The following is a 21425-nucleotide window of genomic DNA, read 5'->3' as shown; positions in this document are numbered from 1 at the left end:
AGTATAAAGATGCAAAACCAAAATGATTTGATAAAAAAAAAACTGTACAACAAAATTCCACACGATGTTAAAATGCAGGCTGCCGTAAAATTTATAAATTGTTTCTAGACTCTCAGGTAAGATGCTTGTCTCTGATGTTTTACTCAGTTTTATTCCTGTTACATATTTTAATCTCTTGAATTGAGAATGTATTTAAACATCTAGTAAGACGTTGATTAAATGCCATATTTAATTCGATTATTGAAATAAATGCAGTCTATTTAAAAACCAATTTTCGAGTTATTTGAACAAAAGTAAAACTTATAAGGATTAACTTAAATATAACAAAATTATTTAAAAAATTAAAATTTTAGTGCAAAATAAATGTTTTTTTATTGTACCCATCAAATCTTATTTATATCATTATGCAATCAAAGAAGTTTTAATAAAAGATTTCGATTATGTTGCTTACGTTTAAGTCATCCAATGGCATAACTATTTTTAACTATTTAACTAATAATTATTTCTATAACTATTCACGTATTCCTTATAATTATAATTTGTACCATTCAGCATCATTTCAAATATCTGTTCATATCTGAAGCTGAAAAATATCATTAGCTTACTTCTTAAATAAATCACTACAACACGAAAATTAAAAATGAAAATTGAATCAATGACTGATGTTCTGCTGTTTAGGTTCCATGTATATAAGACGCATGTCCTACATCTGTTTCTGCCCATTAGAAACTCCTTCGTCATTAAAAGGCACTCATATGAAAAAATAAGTTGCCAGTGAAACGAAGATGAAAATTGGTTTATTTTAATAATAAAAAAAGTATATCTCCGTGATTGTAAAAATAACGTGATGAACTATTTTTTTAATGAATACATAATGCACTGCGATAACAGAAATATCATACATTAACAGCAAGCTGTTAATAACGCTAATATTTTTATTTCGTTTAAAATTAAAATATCTACTTTATTTCTTTCACTCTTGCAACAAAACTAATTTCCGATTGCAGTTAAAATGCTATTTCAAGTTTCCGTCTAGGATTCATGACTGCAGAATAAGTTAGTGTGAGTAGCGACTTTCCGACGAATAGATGGGACAGATTTCCCCTGGGGCTTCGGGAAAAACGGCTCCTCAACTCAAAAATAAGTTGTTGTTTTTTCATGTCTGTTCCACAGTTGACTCATGAGCATTTGCCAAAAATTGTGTTGATTCCTCTTTCTTAAAAATTATTATCTTCATCCGTATAAATGATTCGTAACAAGAGAAATAAAAACAAAGCGTAGGTACATTAAATAATAATGAGTGGGAAGTGTATATATCGCGTGAAACATATATACCCTAAGAAACATCTTTGGGCAGAAGTAGGAGGAAAGAAAAGAAAATAGCGAATTTCTGATTTTTCTCTGTCATTACACGATGCTTGTTTTCCAGCCCTATTGAGAATACAGAGATCCGCTTTCCTATATTTGTTTATAAAGAGTAGATTTAATATTTTTCGAGAGATCGGAAGATATATTGAAAAAAAAAAAACTTTCCCCCAAATAATTCCTGGGGATTGCTTCTGTGCAACTACTGCACACGATATAATTTAAATAAGTCGCATTTTTTTAGAGTGAACACTTTCCTGGAATTCCAAAGGCATTAAAAATGGATTCAGAGAGAGAGCGAAATGTTGCTCATTGCGAAGAGTCACGGAAGGCAACATCTTTCTGGCACGTGGATAGAGAAATGCTCAGATTCAAAATACATTTCTTCTTGTTCATTGGAGGTAAGTTGTGATTTAAATTGTTCTTCATTTCGTACAAAACTTTCGTTATAATTATTTCCATCTCGCGAGAAACATGGAATGGATGCCTATCGAGTAAAAGCCACTGTCGATGCAACTGCTTGGAAAAACTATTCTCCTTTTTTGTAAAGTTAGAAAAAAGGAAGATAAAACTACTTTAATCGAAGGCTGAAGAAAGCCGCTTAATTCTGGTGCATGTTAACGTCCCTTTCCTCCTAACATCTGTGTCGCATGGAAGCTCAGAATATAAAAGCCCAGCTGAAATCATCTCGATTTTCCCGTCGATGTTAATCATATTTCATGGTGAGAGAGAAACTTTTGCTGACTCTTAATATTGCACCAAGAGCGAACCAGTACTAGTGGAACCTTTAATTAAACTTGCATATTCATGTATTTCTAATCTTGTTCATACATTTCAGTTCAGAATAACTTTTAAAAATAAATATATTTTATTTCTTCTGCAGCGCTTTCTGCAGCCATCCCCTTCATAGTTGTCTTCGCCAAGGAAAGGCTGGGACTGTCCCCCTCATCCCTGGGAGCAGTGCTCACAGCCCAAATGTTTCTCTTCATTTTCACCAAACCTCTTATTGGATACATCGCTGATTACTTCAACAGGTTAAAATCCATCATTGTAGTCTTAACTGTCACCATCGGGGTTTGCTACTTCTGCTTGCTTGCAATCCCTAAATTCGAGCGAGAACCTTCCATTACATTTTCTCAAGAAGGAATGCTTCATGCAACTTTCTGTCGCACATGTGAAGATCTATTTAAGTTCAGACATGCTGAAGCTAACTTTTCAATGACAGAAATGTTAAATAATTATTTCAATACTCGAAATGAATCCTGCCAGCTATGCTCTCAATGTACAATTTGTACTCTGAATGCTACAAACAAATCTTTCTTCAAAGCTCAGAATTTTTTGAATGATTCATATGAATACAGGCAGAATGAACAAAACAATAATGGAAGAAAATTATCTATAGTTTGTTATAAAGATGATTCGATAAATATAAGTTTGTGCTCATGTATTGCTAATTCTTCGAAGAATTTCAATAGTGATTGCACTAAAATATTTTGTTCGGATATGTGGTATATCAAGGAGAAAGGTCACTATTTTAAAAATATTTCAGCACTGTTTCCCAAGCTTTCAAAAAACCTTACGGAGTTATGCAGCTTTCTAAATGCTTCAACAAACCTGGAAGTACACCGAAATATCCCACAAACAAACAGTATGAACGATTTCCAAACGATGCAGTTCTGGATATTTGCTTTCCTTTTCTCACTGTCCAGCATCTGTGGAAACGCTACATTCACCCTATCTGACACCGCGTGTTGTGAAAGTATCCAGAAAAACGGTGCCGACTTTGGCAAGCAACGCATGTGGGGATCCGTCGGCTGGGGGCTCATCGCACCCATCGCCGGTTTCCTCAACGACTGCACCGACGATTTCCTCTATTCTTGGATACTGATGGCAGTCATGTTGCTTTTCTTTCTGGGCAACTTATCCACTCTGGACCTTCTCAAACCTCACTATTCGACAAACATTCTCGGGGATGTTGGAAAAGTTTTAAAATCAAAAGAGTTTCTTGCTTACGAATTAGTGATTTTCATGAATGGCATTTCAACTGGCATGATCTGGTTTTATTTGATATGGTTTTTGACTTCCATCGGTGGCAGCGAACTCCTCTGTGGACTGTGCATTGCAGTTCAGTGCTTTTGCGGAGCTATACCGTTTATGTTTTTCTCCGGCTGGGTCATCCGAAAAGTCGGATGTTTTCAGATTCTGAGCGCTGCCTTGTTGACGTACGTCGTTCGTTTCCTTTGGTACAGCTACCTCTACAACCCCTGGTGGGTCCTTCCTGTTGAGTGCTGTCATGGGATCACGTACGGACTGTATTACACGGTCTTGGCTCACTACGGAAAGAAAAATTCGAAACCGGGTGCAGAGGCGACAACACAATCAATACTTTTCAGCACGCATGAAGGATTAGGTAATACTTTCTTCATTATTTTTTAAAAGCATGTACTTACATGATATCATATGGGTGGACACACGTTGAAAAATGGATTTCGGGATGAGATATAAGATGTTGCTAGCATACCTTTAAGCTGTTCATTCATTAAAATACGAAAGCGCAATAGCCAGCCAATTTCGAAAAAAGGACCCTGAAAAATTCAACGTAGATTATATGCTATTTATATATATTCACCGTCGCCCCAGAAATCGCAATCAGCAAGGCATTGGCTGAGCATCTATGCGAAACGAATTCGGTCCTGGGTGAGGGCTTTTTAATTCCTTTGCATTCAAAAGTATTTCAAATTATTTTAACAAGATGCATACAATTTAATTAATGCTTTTCATTTTTTTATGCAAAAATAAATGTTTATTTTCCTAATTCTTGAAATTTAATTTAATTGTTAAAAGAAGATATCTATAATTAGAAGATATCTATTTTAAAGAAGTTAAAAAAGAACATCTATAAATTTGCATGCGGTTTTTTAACTATTCAAAATTACTTAAAATTAAAAGTAGTAATTTAAAGATAGTTTTAATTAATATGTTACTCTTTTTTGTATGCAAAAATAAATGTTTTGTCTCTTAATACTTGAATTGTAATTTAATTTATAAAAGAAGAATTATTATAATTACAAATGCATTTTTCAAAAAAAATTATAAAAAATATTTTAAGAAATTATCAACTTACAGGCAGTTTCATTTAATATGTAACTCCTGTAAATGCAAAAATAAATATATTGTCCATTCATCCAATACCTGAATCACAATTTTATTTTTCAGCAAGAAAAAAAATTATAAACATGACTTAAATTATGATAAATATTAATTATAATTACTGACATCATAACAATATTTCATTAACTTTATATTACATACAGGACTCTTAATAGCAACTATAGTGATAAAATAAGGAATGAATGTTTGACATCTTGCGCAAATGTTAAATAATGATTATCCACCAAGAGAAGCATTGCGATATTAAATTGGAAATCAAATTTCATTTACCTTCAAAAAATGTTTGTCTTTCTTCAGAAAATTGGGTTGTGCACGACGTATATCGTAAATATTTTAGATCATCTGCCTATGCATAACTTCAGATTTGCTTCCTGCTTTTTCTTTTTGATTGTTAATGTCAAATATTTAATAAATCATCAACTACTCTCTTTCATTTTCGATATAAATACGGCTTCGTTGAATTGTAATAAATAATTTGTCATTATTAAAATCCAAAATTTAAATTTTTTTAATGATTTTAAGATTTTTAATTAATCAAATTATTTTCATTATTTTTCATTTGTAAAAGTATTTAAATTATTTTTCATCACTAAAATTATATTTATAATTAGTTTAACACGTAATTATTAAATCAGAATTATAATCCAAGCACCGTATGAGTGAACATAATTTTTGATTAAAAAATTACCAACATATTAATCAAAAATATCAGTACGTAATTCATTTGATTTAAATATTTTTTTTAATTTTTTAAAAATAATTATTAATTATTTTTCTTTTATAAATTCAATTATAATTGTTATATTAAAAAACAATTCATTTGTTTTTGCATACCAAAATGAATAACATATTAATTAAAACCCTCTTTAAATTATTCATTTAATTTAAGCAAGCTTGAATCATTTTTTTAAAACAAATCTAAATTCATAATTATTGTTATTCTAAAGAATAAATTAATTATAATCTAAGAAACAGGATAATAAACATTTATTTTTGTATAAAAAAATAGAAAACATGTTAACTCAAACTATTTATGAACCGTTAAATTCATTTGAAATAATTCTGAAAGAAAAAGAAAAAAATAAACAACAATAACCCGGGACAGAATTTAGGTCACGTGAATGCTGAGTCAATGTTTACCCAGTTTTCTTGCGGACGTTCAGCGACGGTCCCACTTTATTTGTACAGTGCCCGAAAAAATTATAAGGACACGCGAAAAATCGCCAAATCTAGAAGCCTTGTTTACAGAATCGTATGCAAATTTTTGCAGCAAAAATAGAAGTAAAACTAAAATATTTTATGCGTAAAGTAATTAAAATTTTCAATTTTAAATCTTCTAAAATTTAAATTTTGATTTTTAAACCTAAATGAAAACGGAAAAAAGTATAAGGACATTGCTTTTTTTCCAGTAATTATTTAAAAATTTGCATATTTGAAAGCATAAAATGACAATTACGAGTTAAAAGATTCATTTGCGAAAAGAATTTCCCAGTCGGCGACTTTCAGTGTGAATTTTTAAACGATGCCCAAAGGAACTCAACTTTTTGACTCTGAAAAAGGAAAAATTGTTGCTTTTCGAGAATGTGGATTAAGGGGATGGGAAATTTCAAAAAGAATCAAGAGATCTAAAACGGTGGTTTATAATTTTCTAAAAAATCCTGGGATGTATGGTATGAAAAAGCGAACTGGGAGACCAGAAATTCTCACTCCTCGACAAAAAAGAATGATTGTAAGGAGAGCTTGCGAGAAAAGAGAAACTGCAAATGAAGTTAGACAAAATTTGAGTTTACCATGCTCAACAAGGACTGTTCAAAACATCCTCAAGTTTCTTATGGGAAATGAGTGTCACGCCCCCCTCTTACAAATCATCATAAGAAAAGAAGAGTTCACTTTGCCAAAAAATACATTTCTCTTGGTCAAAAGTGGGCTGATGTAATTTTTTCGGACGAAAAAAAGTTCAATCTTGATGGACCTGATGGTTTTCGTTATTTTTGGTATGATCTGCGAAAAACCAAGGAAGTGTTTTCCAGGCGTCAATATGGTGGTGGCAGTCAATATTTTGCAGCAAATGGAACCACTCCAATTGTATTTATCAACCGTAAAATGAATTCGGGCAGGTATGTTGATATGTTAGGAGAAAGTTTGTTACCTGAAGCGCCACTAATTACTTCAGGGGACAGCAGGATAATGCTTCGATACACGTTTCTACGAGTGCAAAACTCTGGTTTGGAGCCAATTCTGTAAATTTACTTGATTGGCCGGCGAGAAGTCCCGATCTTAATCCAATCGAAAACTTATGGGTACTTCTAGCCAGAGAAGTTTATAAAAACGGCACACAGTATCACTGTACACAAGATCTTATCGTCGCTATCAAAGATGCTTGGGGAAAAAATATCTGTGGACATTTTAAAAGATCTTTCAGGATCTATGACCTCTCGGCTTATTCAAGTGATTGAAAAAAAAGGTAGTTTTCTTGATTATTGAAACATTTTTTAAGTATTTTACAACTTGTCCTTATAATTTTTTCCGTATTTCCTTTAACGTTAAATTTTGTAAAATCAATATTTTGAAGCTAAATTATGTTTTTTATGTGGTATAAGTGTTATCACAAAATTATGCAGCAGAAGTAAGAAATATAAAAAGTTGATTCAGGTGAAATGGAAATAAAGCATATTTTCATGCAATTACATGTTGTCCTTATACTTTTTTCGCGCACTGTATTTAAGTTATATTGAAAGTCGGAAGGCCATTTTCACGAAATTGACTGGTTATTGCTCCTTAATATTTTTAATGAATGAACATTCTAAAGGTATGTTATAAAATATCGTCCCGAACTCTATTTTCCAACTCTTCACCTCCGCTTGCCAAACTGAAATAAACGCGTCCGTGAATCATGCATTTATAAAAGACCTCTCCATCTTTCACTGGATTTTTGTTTTCGTTTTAAATGATGTTTTTAACATATTAGCACAAGAAATGAATTAAGATATGAAAAAGTGAAATATTGAAACCAGCTGGAGTGGTCTCCCCGAAACCTTCTCGCCATAAGAGTGTTATCCCGAGAATGCCTTGCATAGCATTGGCGTATAATAGTTACGAAATATAAACCTTTGGCGTGAATTGAGCCTTCCTACTGAGCCTATCGCGTAATCCACAGCGAATATTTTAACTGCTAAATGCCTGATAGGAGTTTAATAGTATCCGAAAGTCAAATTTGTATTTTAGATGCATTTTTCCCTGTTGTGTGTCACTTGCGCTCAGTCACATTTGAGCTAAGTCATTAAATAGTGTTATCTGTGCTCAAGCGTTAAAAAGATGACCACATTATAACTTTTATCTTTGCATATAAGATTTGGCACTTTGACTATGTGTGCCACATGGTTAATCAATCTCTGTCAGAATGAGAATGGTACTCCATGTCCCTGATAACGAAACGAAGCTTCCGTGAGAAGAATGCTGATGACCCTTACCGCGTTTCAGACGAGTGTTGAAAATAATAAATAAAATGTGAGAAAGTACCTTTAAAAAACACGCTTAATTATAAAGGAACACGTTTATAATTTTCCCACATAGAAGGCATTTATATAAATTATAATTTTGATGTGTATAATACAAATTTAATCTAATAAAGTGAAGTATAATTTTCAGTTTTATGAGGATTTAATCTTTATCTCTTACGATTTCATTTTATTAAACAAAATGAAAAAAAATACATACAAATGGCTTTAAATTATAATTTTAATGGATATTAATAACGTTTAATTCTTTTAATATGTTTGTATGCATGTATGTACATATATATATTCCACAAGCCGATACTTGAAATGAGCTAATATATTTTTTACGTTGAAATTTTTCAAATAAGTTGCACTTTTTTTTTTGCAAAATAATAAGCGTTTAAGCTAAAATAAATAAGATAATAATCATATCAGTCATTTTAAAAACAACTGTTGTTAATTCTCAGGAGGAAAAAACACATATTTTCAATCAGAAAATGTTGATAATTACTGAAATTCCTTCAAAGCGGAAATATATTACCTCCTTTTATAGCTTATTTACTGTCATATTTAACTATACATAATCCAATGTATCAGCAATCGACATGTCAATGCAACATCTATCCTACTACGCTGAAACGCTTGATTCTCAGATACAGTATCATGAACTAAAGTTTTTCTCGCAGGTAATGTAGTAGCAAATTTCTGCCCGTTTTCTTAAGAGCGCTGCCAATAATTTAATATTAATTTTCAGTTTCTCCTAAATCTATGCACAAAAGAAAGCTAGAAATGAAATATATTACTTTATATTTTATTCGCCTTTTTCTTCCCCTTTTTTCCCTCGCCCCTGAATTTCTTGCCAAAAGTATAGAATCATATAGATTGGATATTTATCGTAATCAAAATTGAAATAACAATGGTAAATATTTAAAATATTAGGCCGTAAGATTAGATTCATTTCACAGCTATGTAATCATGGTTCATGAAATCATTTTTTTTCTTTCTAAAAAGCAATAGGTGGTTGCACTTAAGAACAAGTTTTTTGTTTTTTTAAATACTGCATCTAGATATACTTCCAATTACAAAATTTCATTAAATAGGTAGGCAATTGTACGAAAAATGCAAAAATTAAATTTTTATACGGCTATCATAATTACAAGTGTGAATTAATATAATAGTTCTCTTATTTTCATCTATACGTACAAAATTTCACACTTCTGTCTAGAAAATTGCGAGATACGCTTAGCTTTGAATTTCGAAGAACTGGCCACAAATCTGGAAGAAAGTATTTATTTCAGAATGCAACTAGTATACATCATTAAATCATTATGACTCCCAAAAATTTGATAATCGCGCATAATGTTGTTCACTTTCCTTGATCGGCAGTCTCTTTCCTTGATGCGTCTTTATAAAGAAGGGAAGAGAAACTTCAGAAACTGAACATTGAAGATATCTGTGAGACATACTGGAATGTTCAGCAAGAAAAGAAATTATATATATATAATTTATTTAAAATATAAATATAAAATTTATTATATATATATAAAGAAACTTTTGGTGATGATCATTATTTTTTTTTATGTAATCGTAATGCTTCCCTTGTTTTAGAGGAATACAATATCGTTTTCAGTTCCCAGCATTTTAATAGGCTGTGTGATTTAGTGATTAAAAATGGTAGGATCCTTATTTTAACCGGAGGGAAATGATGAGAATGAAGTCAATTTCTTTCATCACATATATGGCACATTTTGCTCTATTTTTTAGGTTACCGTTTTGCTAGATTAGAAACAGTTAGTCCAGACATCAGCGTATTAAAATGGAATGTGTAGAGCAGTATTTCTCAACATTTCAGTATTCGCGGCCCAGTTTTCAATCATAATTTTCATCGCCCCCCCCCCCCACTTACAATAAAATGTATACAACACTAAGGTATATTGAGTATTTTGGATTCTGCTTTTAAATTATTTTTAACTAACTGCCAAAACAAGAGTAAAAGTGAACCAACGTTGGCGGGAAACCACATTTGGCATTTTGCCATGCGAGCGATTAACAGGTGAAGCGAATGAAAGAGGGGAAAATTTAAATATATTTGAAATGAAAGCCAAACAGGGAGATAACATTAAAAGAATATTAAAGTAGAAAAATTCGTCAATGAAAGTTAACTTATACTGGGTGAGCTAAATTTAGAAACTGAGAATACATTTTTTCGAATAATAAATAATAAAAGAAATAAAACAGAAGCATGACTAAACAAAAGAGAAAAAAATAAGTAATGTTTGTGGAAGGGAATCCACACGACCGATGCCGTCTCGAACACATGCAGAGCAAATATTTTCTCATATGAATAAAAAAAAATGTTCGATAACGCAAGTTTCAATTCCAGCCAGTCTCATTCGAGTCGATCCTTCTATCGCTATCGAATCTATTGTGAAGGTGTATGCTATATATGTTTTCGTGTTAATTGCAATTCACCATATTAAATATTCACGGCAGTATATTTATGCAGACTCATGGATAAATTTTTAAATTGAAGTAAGCGAGCATTAGACGACAATCAAGCATCAACAAGTACACAGACGAGCGTGGTTCCGAAAATAAAAGTCAAGAAAATATTCTCAAGAATACTTAAATTTTGGATTTACCAGTACTGAAGTAAATGAAGAAGAAAGGCCCCTGTGTATCATTTGCTCAAAAATGTTGGCCGCAGGCAGCATGAAACCTAATAAACTTAAACGACATTTGTAAACGTTTCATAGTGAGTACGTCAACAAACCCAGAGAATTTTTCGAATTAAAATTAAAATCATATAAAAAGCAAAAATCATTTTTAAAGAAACTTTGTTTGTAAATAAAAAAAGCTTTAATTGCATCTTACAAAGTTTCATATAAAATAGCCAGATGTATAAAAAACTTCACACCATTGATGAAGAGCTTATTTTGCCAGCAGCAATTGAGATTGTAGAAACTATGTTTGGAGATAAATTTTCAAAACAATTGCAGTCCATACCTCTTTCAAATGATACTGTTGCTCGTCAAATTGGTGATATAGCTGAAGATGTACAGTGTCAGCTTTTCTCGAAGTTGCGTGACAAGTTGCTTTCATTACAGCTTGATGAAGCATTAGACAGTAATAAAGATGCTCATGTAATTGCCTGTGTTAGATTTTGTGATAATATGTCAGTAGTAGAAGAACTACTTTTCTGCAAACCAATAGAACTCAACACAACAGCGCTTTCATTATTTGCTATTTTAAATGATTTCATGAATGAGGCAAACATAGCATGGAAAAATTGCGTCGGGATACGCACCGATGGTGCTCGTTCAATGTCCGGAAGATTCCAAGGTATACAAGCACTTGTAAAACAAAATTCACCTCTGTGCGTCTGGACAAATTGCATGATCCACATAGAAGCTTTGGCTTCGAAAGGAAGGAGTCCTGGTCTGAATATTGTGTTAACTACGGTTGTAACCGTAGTAAATTATATAAAAATGAGACCACTGAAATCGAGAATCTTTTCCGCACTTTGTAAAGACATGGGTTCAGTTCATTCAACGTGACTATTTTATAGCGAGACAAGATGGTTATCACGTGGAAAATTTTTGCAATGTGTTTATGAATTAAGAGAAGAAATTGCCATTTTCCTAGAAGAAGAAAATAGACCGGAGGCAGAGAATTTTCGCGATGATTTATTTGTGATGAAATTGAGCTATTTGGTCGACATATTCGAGAAATTAAAAAACTTGAATCTTCAACTCCAAGGAGCAAATACATATATGATGGATACGAGTGATAAAGTTAATGCTTTTTGTAGATAATTGGAATTGTAAAGCAGAAATTTAAAGCAAAAAAAAAAAAAAAAACCTAACAATGTTTGCAAATGTGAATGATTGTACTAAAACTTACAAGGCTGAAGAAGAAAATGTAAAAATTGTTTTTGTAACCACTGAAAATCATTTAGCCATGCTGACAAAGAATTTTAAAAAAGTATTTTCTTGCTGACGACAAACTGATAGAAAGTTACGAGTGGGTCAGGGATCCATTTCATAAGACTCCCGAAGGACTCTCAATTGATGAGGGAAAAAAAATCCTTTACTTCACAACAAGTGGTGAAACTAAAAGGCAATTTAGTAATAAATCTTTGTTTGAATTTTGGGCAGGAGTAAAGGATGATTTTTCTGCACTAAAAACAAGGGCATTTCGCATTCTATTATCATTTTCAACATCCTACCTTTGTGAAACTGGATTTTCTGCTGTGGCTACGTTGAAGACAAAATATAGATCTCGACAGAACTGAGAGTGGATATTTCTAATATTAAGCCCTCCTCCGAAAACTTTGCTCTGTAAGACAAGCCTCAGGAAGTCAGTAATACTTATTAAATTTATTTTAATTTAGTATGTTTTGATTTAGTAAGTTGTTTCACTTTTATATGTCAAAATGTATTTTGCTTTCTATGTGTATGTGTGCTTTACTTTCAATCAGTTAATCAATTTTTTTAAATAATATTTTCTCTTGGATATTCTCGCGCCCACCCTCCCCTCTAGTGTGCTCGCCCCACAGGTTGAGAATCGCTGGTGTACAGAATATTTCAACTTTAATAAGTGGCATTCATACAGAATAAAAGATCGGCGCCTAAAATCAAACAAATAGATCCTCCTTAGGCAAAATCAAAATTTTCTTTTCTGAAAAATGTTGTTTGGAGAGACGAGGGTTGCTTTGATCTAGATAGAAACATTAATTTTCAAAATTGTCAAGTTTGGAAAAGGGAAAACAGTTCTTCGTGCAAGAAATTCATCATCAATCGCAGTTCTCTGTTCATATGTTACATGCTGCTGTTTTTAAAATTTCTTTAGTTGGTCGCATTTTCTACAAAAGTTTGCTGTATGTATCGATAGATTCAGTTAATATTTATTGGAATTATATCTGAACTAAGCAAATAATTAACTTTATCAGTGGATATTTGATGAATCTTTGCTGACTAACTCAAAAAGCCATGTCACATGAACTCGATCACATATGCCAAAGTATCGTTAAATTAATGCAATTTAACGATATAGGTGTCAAAGGTGTTAATTTGGAACAAATTTTTAAGCACTTCAATTAATGCAATAATGGCTATTTTTTTAATTTAGTAAAAGTTAATAAATATTGTTTGTTTCTTATGGCACTTGCCACTGACAAGCCCGCTGTTACGAAGACAGCGATTTAAGCCTGAGGGGGAACGTCTCTTATTTTTTATAGCAGCGCCAACTAGGGCCAAGAGTACGACTTTGCCACTCACGCATCATTCATTCGCTTGCACAACCCCTTTTTACAGGAGGGCACATTCACACATCTCACAGATAGAACAGAGGAAGAACAACCATGCCCGAACCGGGGCTGGAACCCAGGACGCCCAGATCACGGGGAAGACGATCTACCCCTATGCCAGGACGCCGGCTAATAAATATATTATATACTTTGGCAAAGGAAAGATAGGAATTAAACCGTTTGAAATTAAGTAACAAAACATGTTATATCCTTTGAGAGCAATTTTGTACTTATTACAGTATAATTTTAATCAAATATTTTAAAGATAAAGTTTGGTTATTCTTTTTTTAGGGGGGGGAGTCCGTCATTAAAGGCTTAAATTTTAATTAAAATTGTTTCCTAAATTTGAGGGTCACATCAAGAGTTCTATAGTAACTCTCAGAAAGTAGTTATAATCATGCTCATTAATTGGAATCATAAATTGGAATTGGGAAAAACTAAAGCAAAAAGATATAAATTAATATTAAAGACGCCAAACAATACAAAAACTAAGGCTGTGCTCTTTTATATCTTGAGAAACAAACTAATAAACAAAAAAAAAAACGAAAACAAAAAAGAAGTACCATAGTTCATAAAATATCAAACTTGAGTTTGATATTTTATGAACTATGGTACTTCTATGGTATGGTATGGTAGGATTTCATATGCTGATATGAATTTGAAAATCAAAATCTATTTTGCATTACTGAGCTTAAAGAAATTAATGATGTAATTTGAGGAACATTTTCTTTAATTGAACCGATGAAACAATTTTAATAAGCTATGTTTTATTCTACTTTAAAGTGTATTTCTCAGAACGTTTATTCCATTTTTAAAGGCAAATAAACTACAAAAAATGTACTGCGTTTGCTTTATTAAAATTAGTTTTATATCTATTTTCATTAAAAAACTGTTTAGATGATTCCAATATGACAGACTTGCTGTTTCAAAAATACTCCTTAATTTATTTCTGCTGTTTTAAAAATACTCCTTTTAAAGTAAGTAACAACAAACTAATTTTCTTTTTAACGCAACAAATATAATTGCGAAGGGAACAAAATTCTATAGAATTATAATTGTGTGGAATGCGCTAATCATTTTATTTGCTGACCAATTATATTAGATGTTTTTGTTAATTTATATAGTTGTATCATTAATTCCTGAATTTGAAGCCAAAACTTGTCTTGCCGTAGCGTGAAAATTCAATTCCCTATGTATTAAATAGCCTATTCTATCTAATATGTAATTTAATATATCGTATGTGAAAATGTCCTTTGGACATCTGATTTTCTTTACCTTTTTTATAAAATATTCATTCTCTATCAGACATAAGACATTTTTCTGTATAAAAGCAGTATTGATTATGTAAGTAGAATTCACATTATTTAAAATATTTTTTTAAAGAACATTTGACATAAAGGCGTGTTGAAATAAATGAAGGTGGTTTTTATGTTACCGGAAACTTTTCTGACGGTAATGTATGTTTTATGCAGAGAATGTTTGCACTTGGCAAGCACTAACTACAAAGTAGTAGAAATGAATGAATGTTTATTAAGCACAGGCACGTCAGAAAAAGTTGCGCCCATCACTCGGGTCAAAAAGCAAAAAAAAATTTCATGAAAGGCTTTTCTGCAGTTTGCCCTTCTGCTTAAAAATTCTTGGAAAGAAAAATACATTTTATAACTAATCGTCTCTGACGTCATGCCAAATAAGCAACAACTACAAGTTGCAATGACGTCAGACACGGTTAGCCGTTAACACAGATAACTCTGCATGATTAAATAACATTGCCAACAGTTTTTGCCTAACTAATGTATTGCACAAAATAAAGGCAGAAGAATTCTTGAAATGTATTATTTATTTGCTGCAATATATATATATATATATATATATATATATATATATATATAATTCTTCATGACATAAATAAAGAATTGTTCTTTGAAAGGAAAAATGTGAGTTTAATTTTGCCTCTTAATGTTACTTATTTAAATATCAAATTGACTTTCGACATAACTGAAGCTCATTCTGTCAGTATTTATTTTTTTTAACTTTGAATATGACCATATTTCGTCAGTATATTTTTAAGTAACAAAAAATGTAGTATTCAATAATTTAAAACTGGCAGATGTTGACGGAATACCGTGATTGAAGTAATGCACTTATGCACATTTTGTTTTACTTCGGTTTCTTTTCTATTACGAATCTGATTTAAATAAATATTCAGACAATTTTAATCCTACTAAAATGGTGCATTGAAAACTATTGATAACAATTTTTGATACTTTTATATCTACAACAATTATTATAGAAGTTTGTTATTTTAAAATTTGATATATTGTTACTAAATGTCCGGGTTCGTTTGGATAGTGGAAGTTATATGGTGTGGAGAACGCTCAATCAGCAGGCGGCAGTAGAAAATAAAACAACGACGTTTATTTACACGAAGACACACAGGACAGCACAAGGACGACAACTATATACAGTATATAGAAGACAATTATCTTCAGCTGAGACGTGCACACAACAAGACTCTACTGCAGACAGTAGCGCACAGCTTAGTTCAGCACTAGCTTGAATCCGTCGCGGCTATGCTAATCTCTGGAAGACTCGTTCTACACCGTCGATTCCGACTACTCTCAGCAGCTGCAGACTGCCTCCTTTTATAGGTCTCAGGAGGCGGGGCTAGAAGCCTCTCAACCAATCAGGAGCTTTCGAGGCGTATCTCGGTTCCTAATGGATGGTCGGGAAAATTCTCGATGTTTCGGGTATAATCTATTTTGCGCCAAATTCGTCGCCAAGTTTGTCGCCAAGCTCTGGGACCTCCGACGCGACACCCGGACTCCGTCCAATACAGATGACTGTAAAACAGTCTTTATGATGATGGAACCAACTATGCTGGGAAGCAGCATCACAGATTCGTAACAATATCTATAGTTTTTAGTGCCAATTTTTCAAAGACTATTTCAAATTCTTTTTGACTATATTACAATTAGGGTAGTAATTAAATGATTTTTTTTCAATACTTAGATAAATTATAGCTTTGCATGGTATAATATCCAAACAAATAAAGTAGTTTGAAAGAAAATATTATAAATGTAATCATTATTTTATTTTCATCGTTAGAAATTTCGAATATTGATGATAATTGGACATTGCTTGATAATCTCGAACTCTCCTTTTAATTTTTACTAAATGTTTCTTGACGTCGATTTGAGCTTCATCCGGCTCACAAGAATGAAGCATTTCAGAGAGAAAACAGTTGTCTTGTTTTTTCAGCAGACCTTCACACTTTTCGGACTTTTTGTTAATCTAACGTCATGTTATTACATTTTCAAGGCTACAGCGATATTGCCGATATTGATAACCATTATACACAGCTGATGGAATTCCTTTTGACATTTCAAAAACTTCAATACTGTTATTCGTATTTGAAATCAGATCAAAATAACGGAGAGAGAAAAAAAAAGCAAACATACCTAGCACCTAATCTAAAAGAAACTTTCTAAAATGTTCCTAGGTTCTTAAAGAGAAATTAATTAGTTTTTACTGTGAAAAAAAAAGTTGATTATTTGAAGGAAAAAAAAAAACCTCAATCAGCATTCATTTTCTTATCAATACGAGGATTGTGCATTCACTATTGTCCCTCTAGATGCACGCCAAGTTTTCCTGCCAAAGGTAATTAAGTCCCTGTAAACCTACTATGTGAGCGCAAAAGACACTTTTTAATGAGTTAGCGCAAATGCGACTGAGCGTAAGTTCCACAATCCTTTTTTCCCACCAGATTGAAACAGAAATTTCACCCAAAAACTGTAGTCACAAAATCTCATACCAAATTTTCTGTATTTAAATGATTCCATTTTCGAATGACCGCATTTCTATGTTTCTAAAAGTACAGACTGACAGATGGTTCAATCCCCTGTTGGATTTGGCTCAAAATTCTATAGATGTTATTTTTTCGTACCGAATTTAATCAATCTAGCTCTCTTCGTTTTCTAGTTAACTTGTAACCCTGAAACTGTTCTGTATAAATATGTTCGGCTTGTGAGCCGTGAACTGAAAACTCGACTAAATCTACTTACATATGTTAAAAATCTTTTGCTACATATTTCGAGATTTCAATCGATACTGCCTTGAAACGTGTGAATATCGATGTATAGCCATCAATAGATAGAGGAAAGATTAATTTTATTCATATGTAACTCTGAAAGAATCCATAGCAACGGTTTAACTAACATCTTTTATAAAAGCAAATGCATGATACCTTCGTCTTAACATTTACCAAAGTTAACTTAATCCTGTGATTCTCAACTCCACAGAGATTTTTGAGAAAATTGATGATTGCTTGCTCTATTTATTCTAAGTGCCAAAAGCTTCAAAGCTTTATTTTCCCGAGCTATAAAGCAGAGAGCAGGTATTCATAGGATTTATAAATTCTAGGTAAAGCAATGAAAATTATCCGATAAAGATTTCTAGATTAAGGTCCTTGGATAGATAATTATTTATTTATTCCCCTTTCCTACCCCTATGAAATAAGATGCAAAAAGAATTGAAAATTGGTACTGGTTAATTTCCGTGCTCTTCTGGCGAAATTTATTTTTATCCACCCTTTTCGAACTGGAAGCCTTGAAGCAGTCCTGCCTGATACTCAGTGTCTGTCACACTTTCTTGAAGAGTCAAGTAGTGTCCTTTCACATAAGCCTGAGATTGTTCTTTCAGGAGGCTTCAGGTTGTTGTTAGATACTGTCCCATTGAATCCATTCGGATGAAATCGGCACATTAAATCTTACTTTGTTTGTTTCCTTTCTTAATGTTTCCTTTTTGAAGCTGTAATTGGTTTAGCATTTCCCTTCAAAATGCTCTCTCTTTTATCTGTAACCTTAATTATATTTCTGTTAACATTTTACTACAGATTCATTCATCGATTGGGAAGCTTTTCTCTTCTTTCTTTTCTGATAAGTTTTTTTTTTTTTTTTTTTTTTCACATTTGAAACAAATGCACGTTTTAATGTTCTGATATTTGCAAAATGAAATTTCAAATAATTCCTTATTGATACTGGTAAATCAAATTTGTTCTCATTTTTTTCTTCGTTTAAAATTTTTTAAAAAAATCTTTGCATTTCAAATGGTAAGTTTTCAGCGTAGCTTTCACTCGGCAGTTTTTATTAGACAGTTGGAATGAAAGTTCTTGGATAAGTCTTTCATTTTTGCCTCAATCATTTCCACTACATTTTGATGGGGTTTCTTTATTAGTTTATCATGCTTTATCTTATGCCGGCTCCACTCCAGTAACTTCTTAGCTTAGATTGATGATATTTGCCTTTAATAGAACCAAACTATAGATTCTCCTCAAATCTCCATTTTCACTGTGGACGATTTCGATTCATTGCGTTCGTATCTGTTAGAAGAAGTGCAGGCGTGATGCCCGTGCTCGAAATGTTTGACCCACGGGCATTTATGGAGGATTATTCTTCGTAAGTAACGAAAATGTTGTACGTTATTAAATTTTTTTAAATAAGTACCTTGAAATTTTAATATTAATCCAGAGATAGTTAGATTTATCAGAATGTGATAACATTTCACATACATTATTTTGTGACTATTTAGCACCTAATTATAGCAATGCTCCTAAAAAAAGAAAACATAAATAAGTAAAAAATAAAATAGGAAAAATAAAATTTAAAAAGCGATCTTGATAGCCGAATTGTGGATTTCAGTTAAATTTGCACCCAAAAGATTAAACTCAGTGAATCATAATCGGAGGTGCAAGGATTCTCCTCGCTACACGACGAAGCTGAATTTAAATCTGCCTGCTTATTTCATTTGGATACGATGATATATTGAGTATTTTTCTCTTACTGTCAACTTTAGGTTTTACTTTACATAAAATATTGCATTAATTTTTCTCTTAAAAAATTTAATTCAAGGCCATTTTAATTTAATTAAAATGTAATGACTGTGTCAGTTAAGGTAATATATTTGGTCCCAGAAAATGATTTGAAACAGTTAACAGGCGATTGAATGCCAGAATCTTCAATTAGTTTTATTTGTTTTAACCATACAGATGAAACGAAAGATTACAATAAAAAAATATCTGAAATTTGTTTCTTTCTGCAGGTGCTGGCCTCGGGTGTGTTCTCTCGGGTATTGGATTCGACTATATTGGAGGACGCGAGACTTTCTTCGCTGCAAGCATGTTCTGCGGATGCGGATTCATCATCAGCATCGTCCTATTCATCACCATCATTAGGCAGAAAAGGGCAGAAGAAATCACTGCTACGAGTCACACGCGTGATGCGAATGCTGCAGCTGTAAAGTCATCACAGCCGGCATCAAGAGACACACTTGCTTAATCTATTTCAGTGTTTTCAAAATCAAACATAATATTACAACATAGAATAAATGCGGGGTTTTTTTTCTGATTTTATAGAAATAGTTGGTGTGTTTCCAAATGAATGTTCAATGAATGGGGAAGTTAATATTTCTCTCTCCACATTTCGTATCCCTTGTGTGCCGTCATCTTTCTCACTTCAAAATAAATCTTGTTTGGATAAATTCCTCCCAAATTTATCTTATTGGGTATTTACAATTCTGAATTTTTCCAAAAGAATAAGCAATAATCACGGATGAAACAATGGACCATTCATTTATGTATCTTAACTTAGAATTGATGTCATACATAACTGCAGAGCAAGAAGTGCGCTTTTGGTGGCAAAGCCTGGGCTTCGGAATCTTATATTCGCAGTCCAATCCAACAATGTGTAAGAGGTTTAAGGCAAGTTCAATAAACTATCGTGGATGAAACATCCTTAATTAAGATGGTTTAGACACATCTTTGCTAAAGATCAAAATGACGTCCTCAAAAGCCTGAGCATAACTTCAAATAAAATATAAATCTATTCTAAATACTGGTTATAAAATATTTATTAAGGAACTTACCAACCTAATTGGATTAAACTTTATTTTCAAATCTGAATTACAGTGGTTCTGCTAGATCTCTAAGAGCCTCTGACAGCATTCAAATTCTATCATTTTTGCCAAAAAAAAAAAAAAAAATCTTTTGAAATATTCAAATTTTGTAGAAAATTTTGTTTCAACTTCAGTTTTAAACATTCTTCTTTTATTTCTCATGATAAAATTCATAAACCTCATTAAACAGTAAATTTTACAAAATCAATTTACTGTATAATTTTATATTGTATAATATTGCACAAGCTGGGCAGTGAGAAAATTCTATTTGTTTCAGAATTTCGATTCCTATAGGAAGACTACCTATTTCAATCGTTCTAAGAAATTCGGGAAATGAGACAAGATTTCTGCTGTTTTTCATCGTTCAAAAACCCTAGAACCCAAAACACTTTCGATTGTATACTTTTTCTGTGTGAAAATCAATGGCATTAGCCATTTCGCGCACACTCTGTTGCGGGTTTCGAACCTTCAAAAGGCGCATGTATCGTATCCGGCGTTGCTGTTCAGTCGCTGTTGTTTCATGTTTCAAGTCAAAATTGCCAGTTCTTAAACCGAGATAAAGCATGACAGGCCACACATCTTTCCTTCGACTATTCATATCAAACAATGTAATAAAGGTTTTTAAAAGAGACCAACGAAACTTATATAGACAACTAATATATAAGTCGGTGTGTTTATATAAACATATTCAATTAAAATCAGTGCAAAAGAAAATTATATTCATAATTATCTTTATAATACCCAATCTGACATGAAACACGTTATAGGATTGACATATAATGAAATAGATTTTGTTTAATTAAAAGTGAAGTTAGATCTCCCTGTTTTTTGTTGTTGATAGCTTTAGGAAATATCATCACACAAATGTAATATTTATGCCATCTTAATATTTGAACCAGCGGGGTTTCTCTCTCTGAAATTTCTCCAGTAAGCATCTTCTTCCCCTCCCCCACCTAAAATTATGGATTTGGGGTGAGGCCGTGATGCTGTGAAGAACAGAGCTCTGACATGCATTGACGCGTGAAGACGGAATTTTCGTCGACAGACTGAAACCAAATTTGAAGCTGGAATATGGTTACAGTCAAAGATAACATTCATTGATTGAAGTCATCGCATTTACATGTACACGAAATGAC

At 32.3% G+C, this 21425-nt stretch overlaps 1 protein-coding gene across 1 annotated transcript; it reads left to right on the top strand.

Annotated features, from left to right (window-relative positions):
- Positions 1-19742, top strand: LOC129966088 (major facilitator superfamily domain-containing protein 6-A-like). The gene is made up of 4 exons (XM_056080463.1): positions 1-116; positions 1610-1766; positions 2249-3775; positions 19438-19742. The coding sequence occupies exons 2-4, from the start codon at positions 1646-1648 to the stop codon at positions 19671-19673; spliced, it is 1884 nt and encodes a 627-aa protein (XP_055936438.1). The 5' UTR covers positions 1-116; positions 1610-1645; the 3' UTR covers positions 19674-19742.
- The last annotated feature ends 1683 nt before the right edge of the window (positions 19743-21425 follow it).

This window comes from Argiope bruennichi, chromosome 4 (assembly GCF_947563725.1).
Source record: "Argiope bruennichi chromosome 4, qqArgBrue1.1, whole genome shotgun sequence".
NCBI classification, from domain to species: Eukaryota; Metazoa; Arthropoda; class Arachnida; order Araneae; family Araneidae; genus Argiope; species Argiope bruennichi.
This window is presented reverse-complemented; position numbering and strand designations above follow the sequence as displayed.

Bases quoted from the DNA above. Each gene is read 5' to 3' on its own strand.
- LOC129966088 (XM_056080463.1), top strand. From the start codon at position 1,646: ATGGATTCAGAGAGAGAGCGAAATGTTGCTCATTGCGAAGAGTCACGG. The intron at 1,767-2,248 runs GTAAGTTGTGAT...TTTCTTCTGCAG, and splicing joins TTTCTTCTTGTTCATTGGAG to CGCTTTCTGCAGCCATCCCC. The intron at 3,776-19,437 runs GTAATACTTTCT...TTCTTTCTGCAG, and splicing joins CAGCACGCATGAAGGATTAG to GTGCTGGCCTCGGGTGTGTT.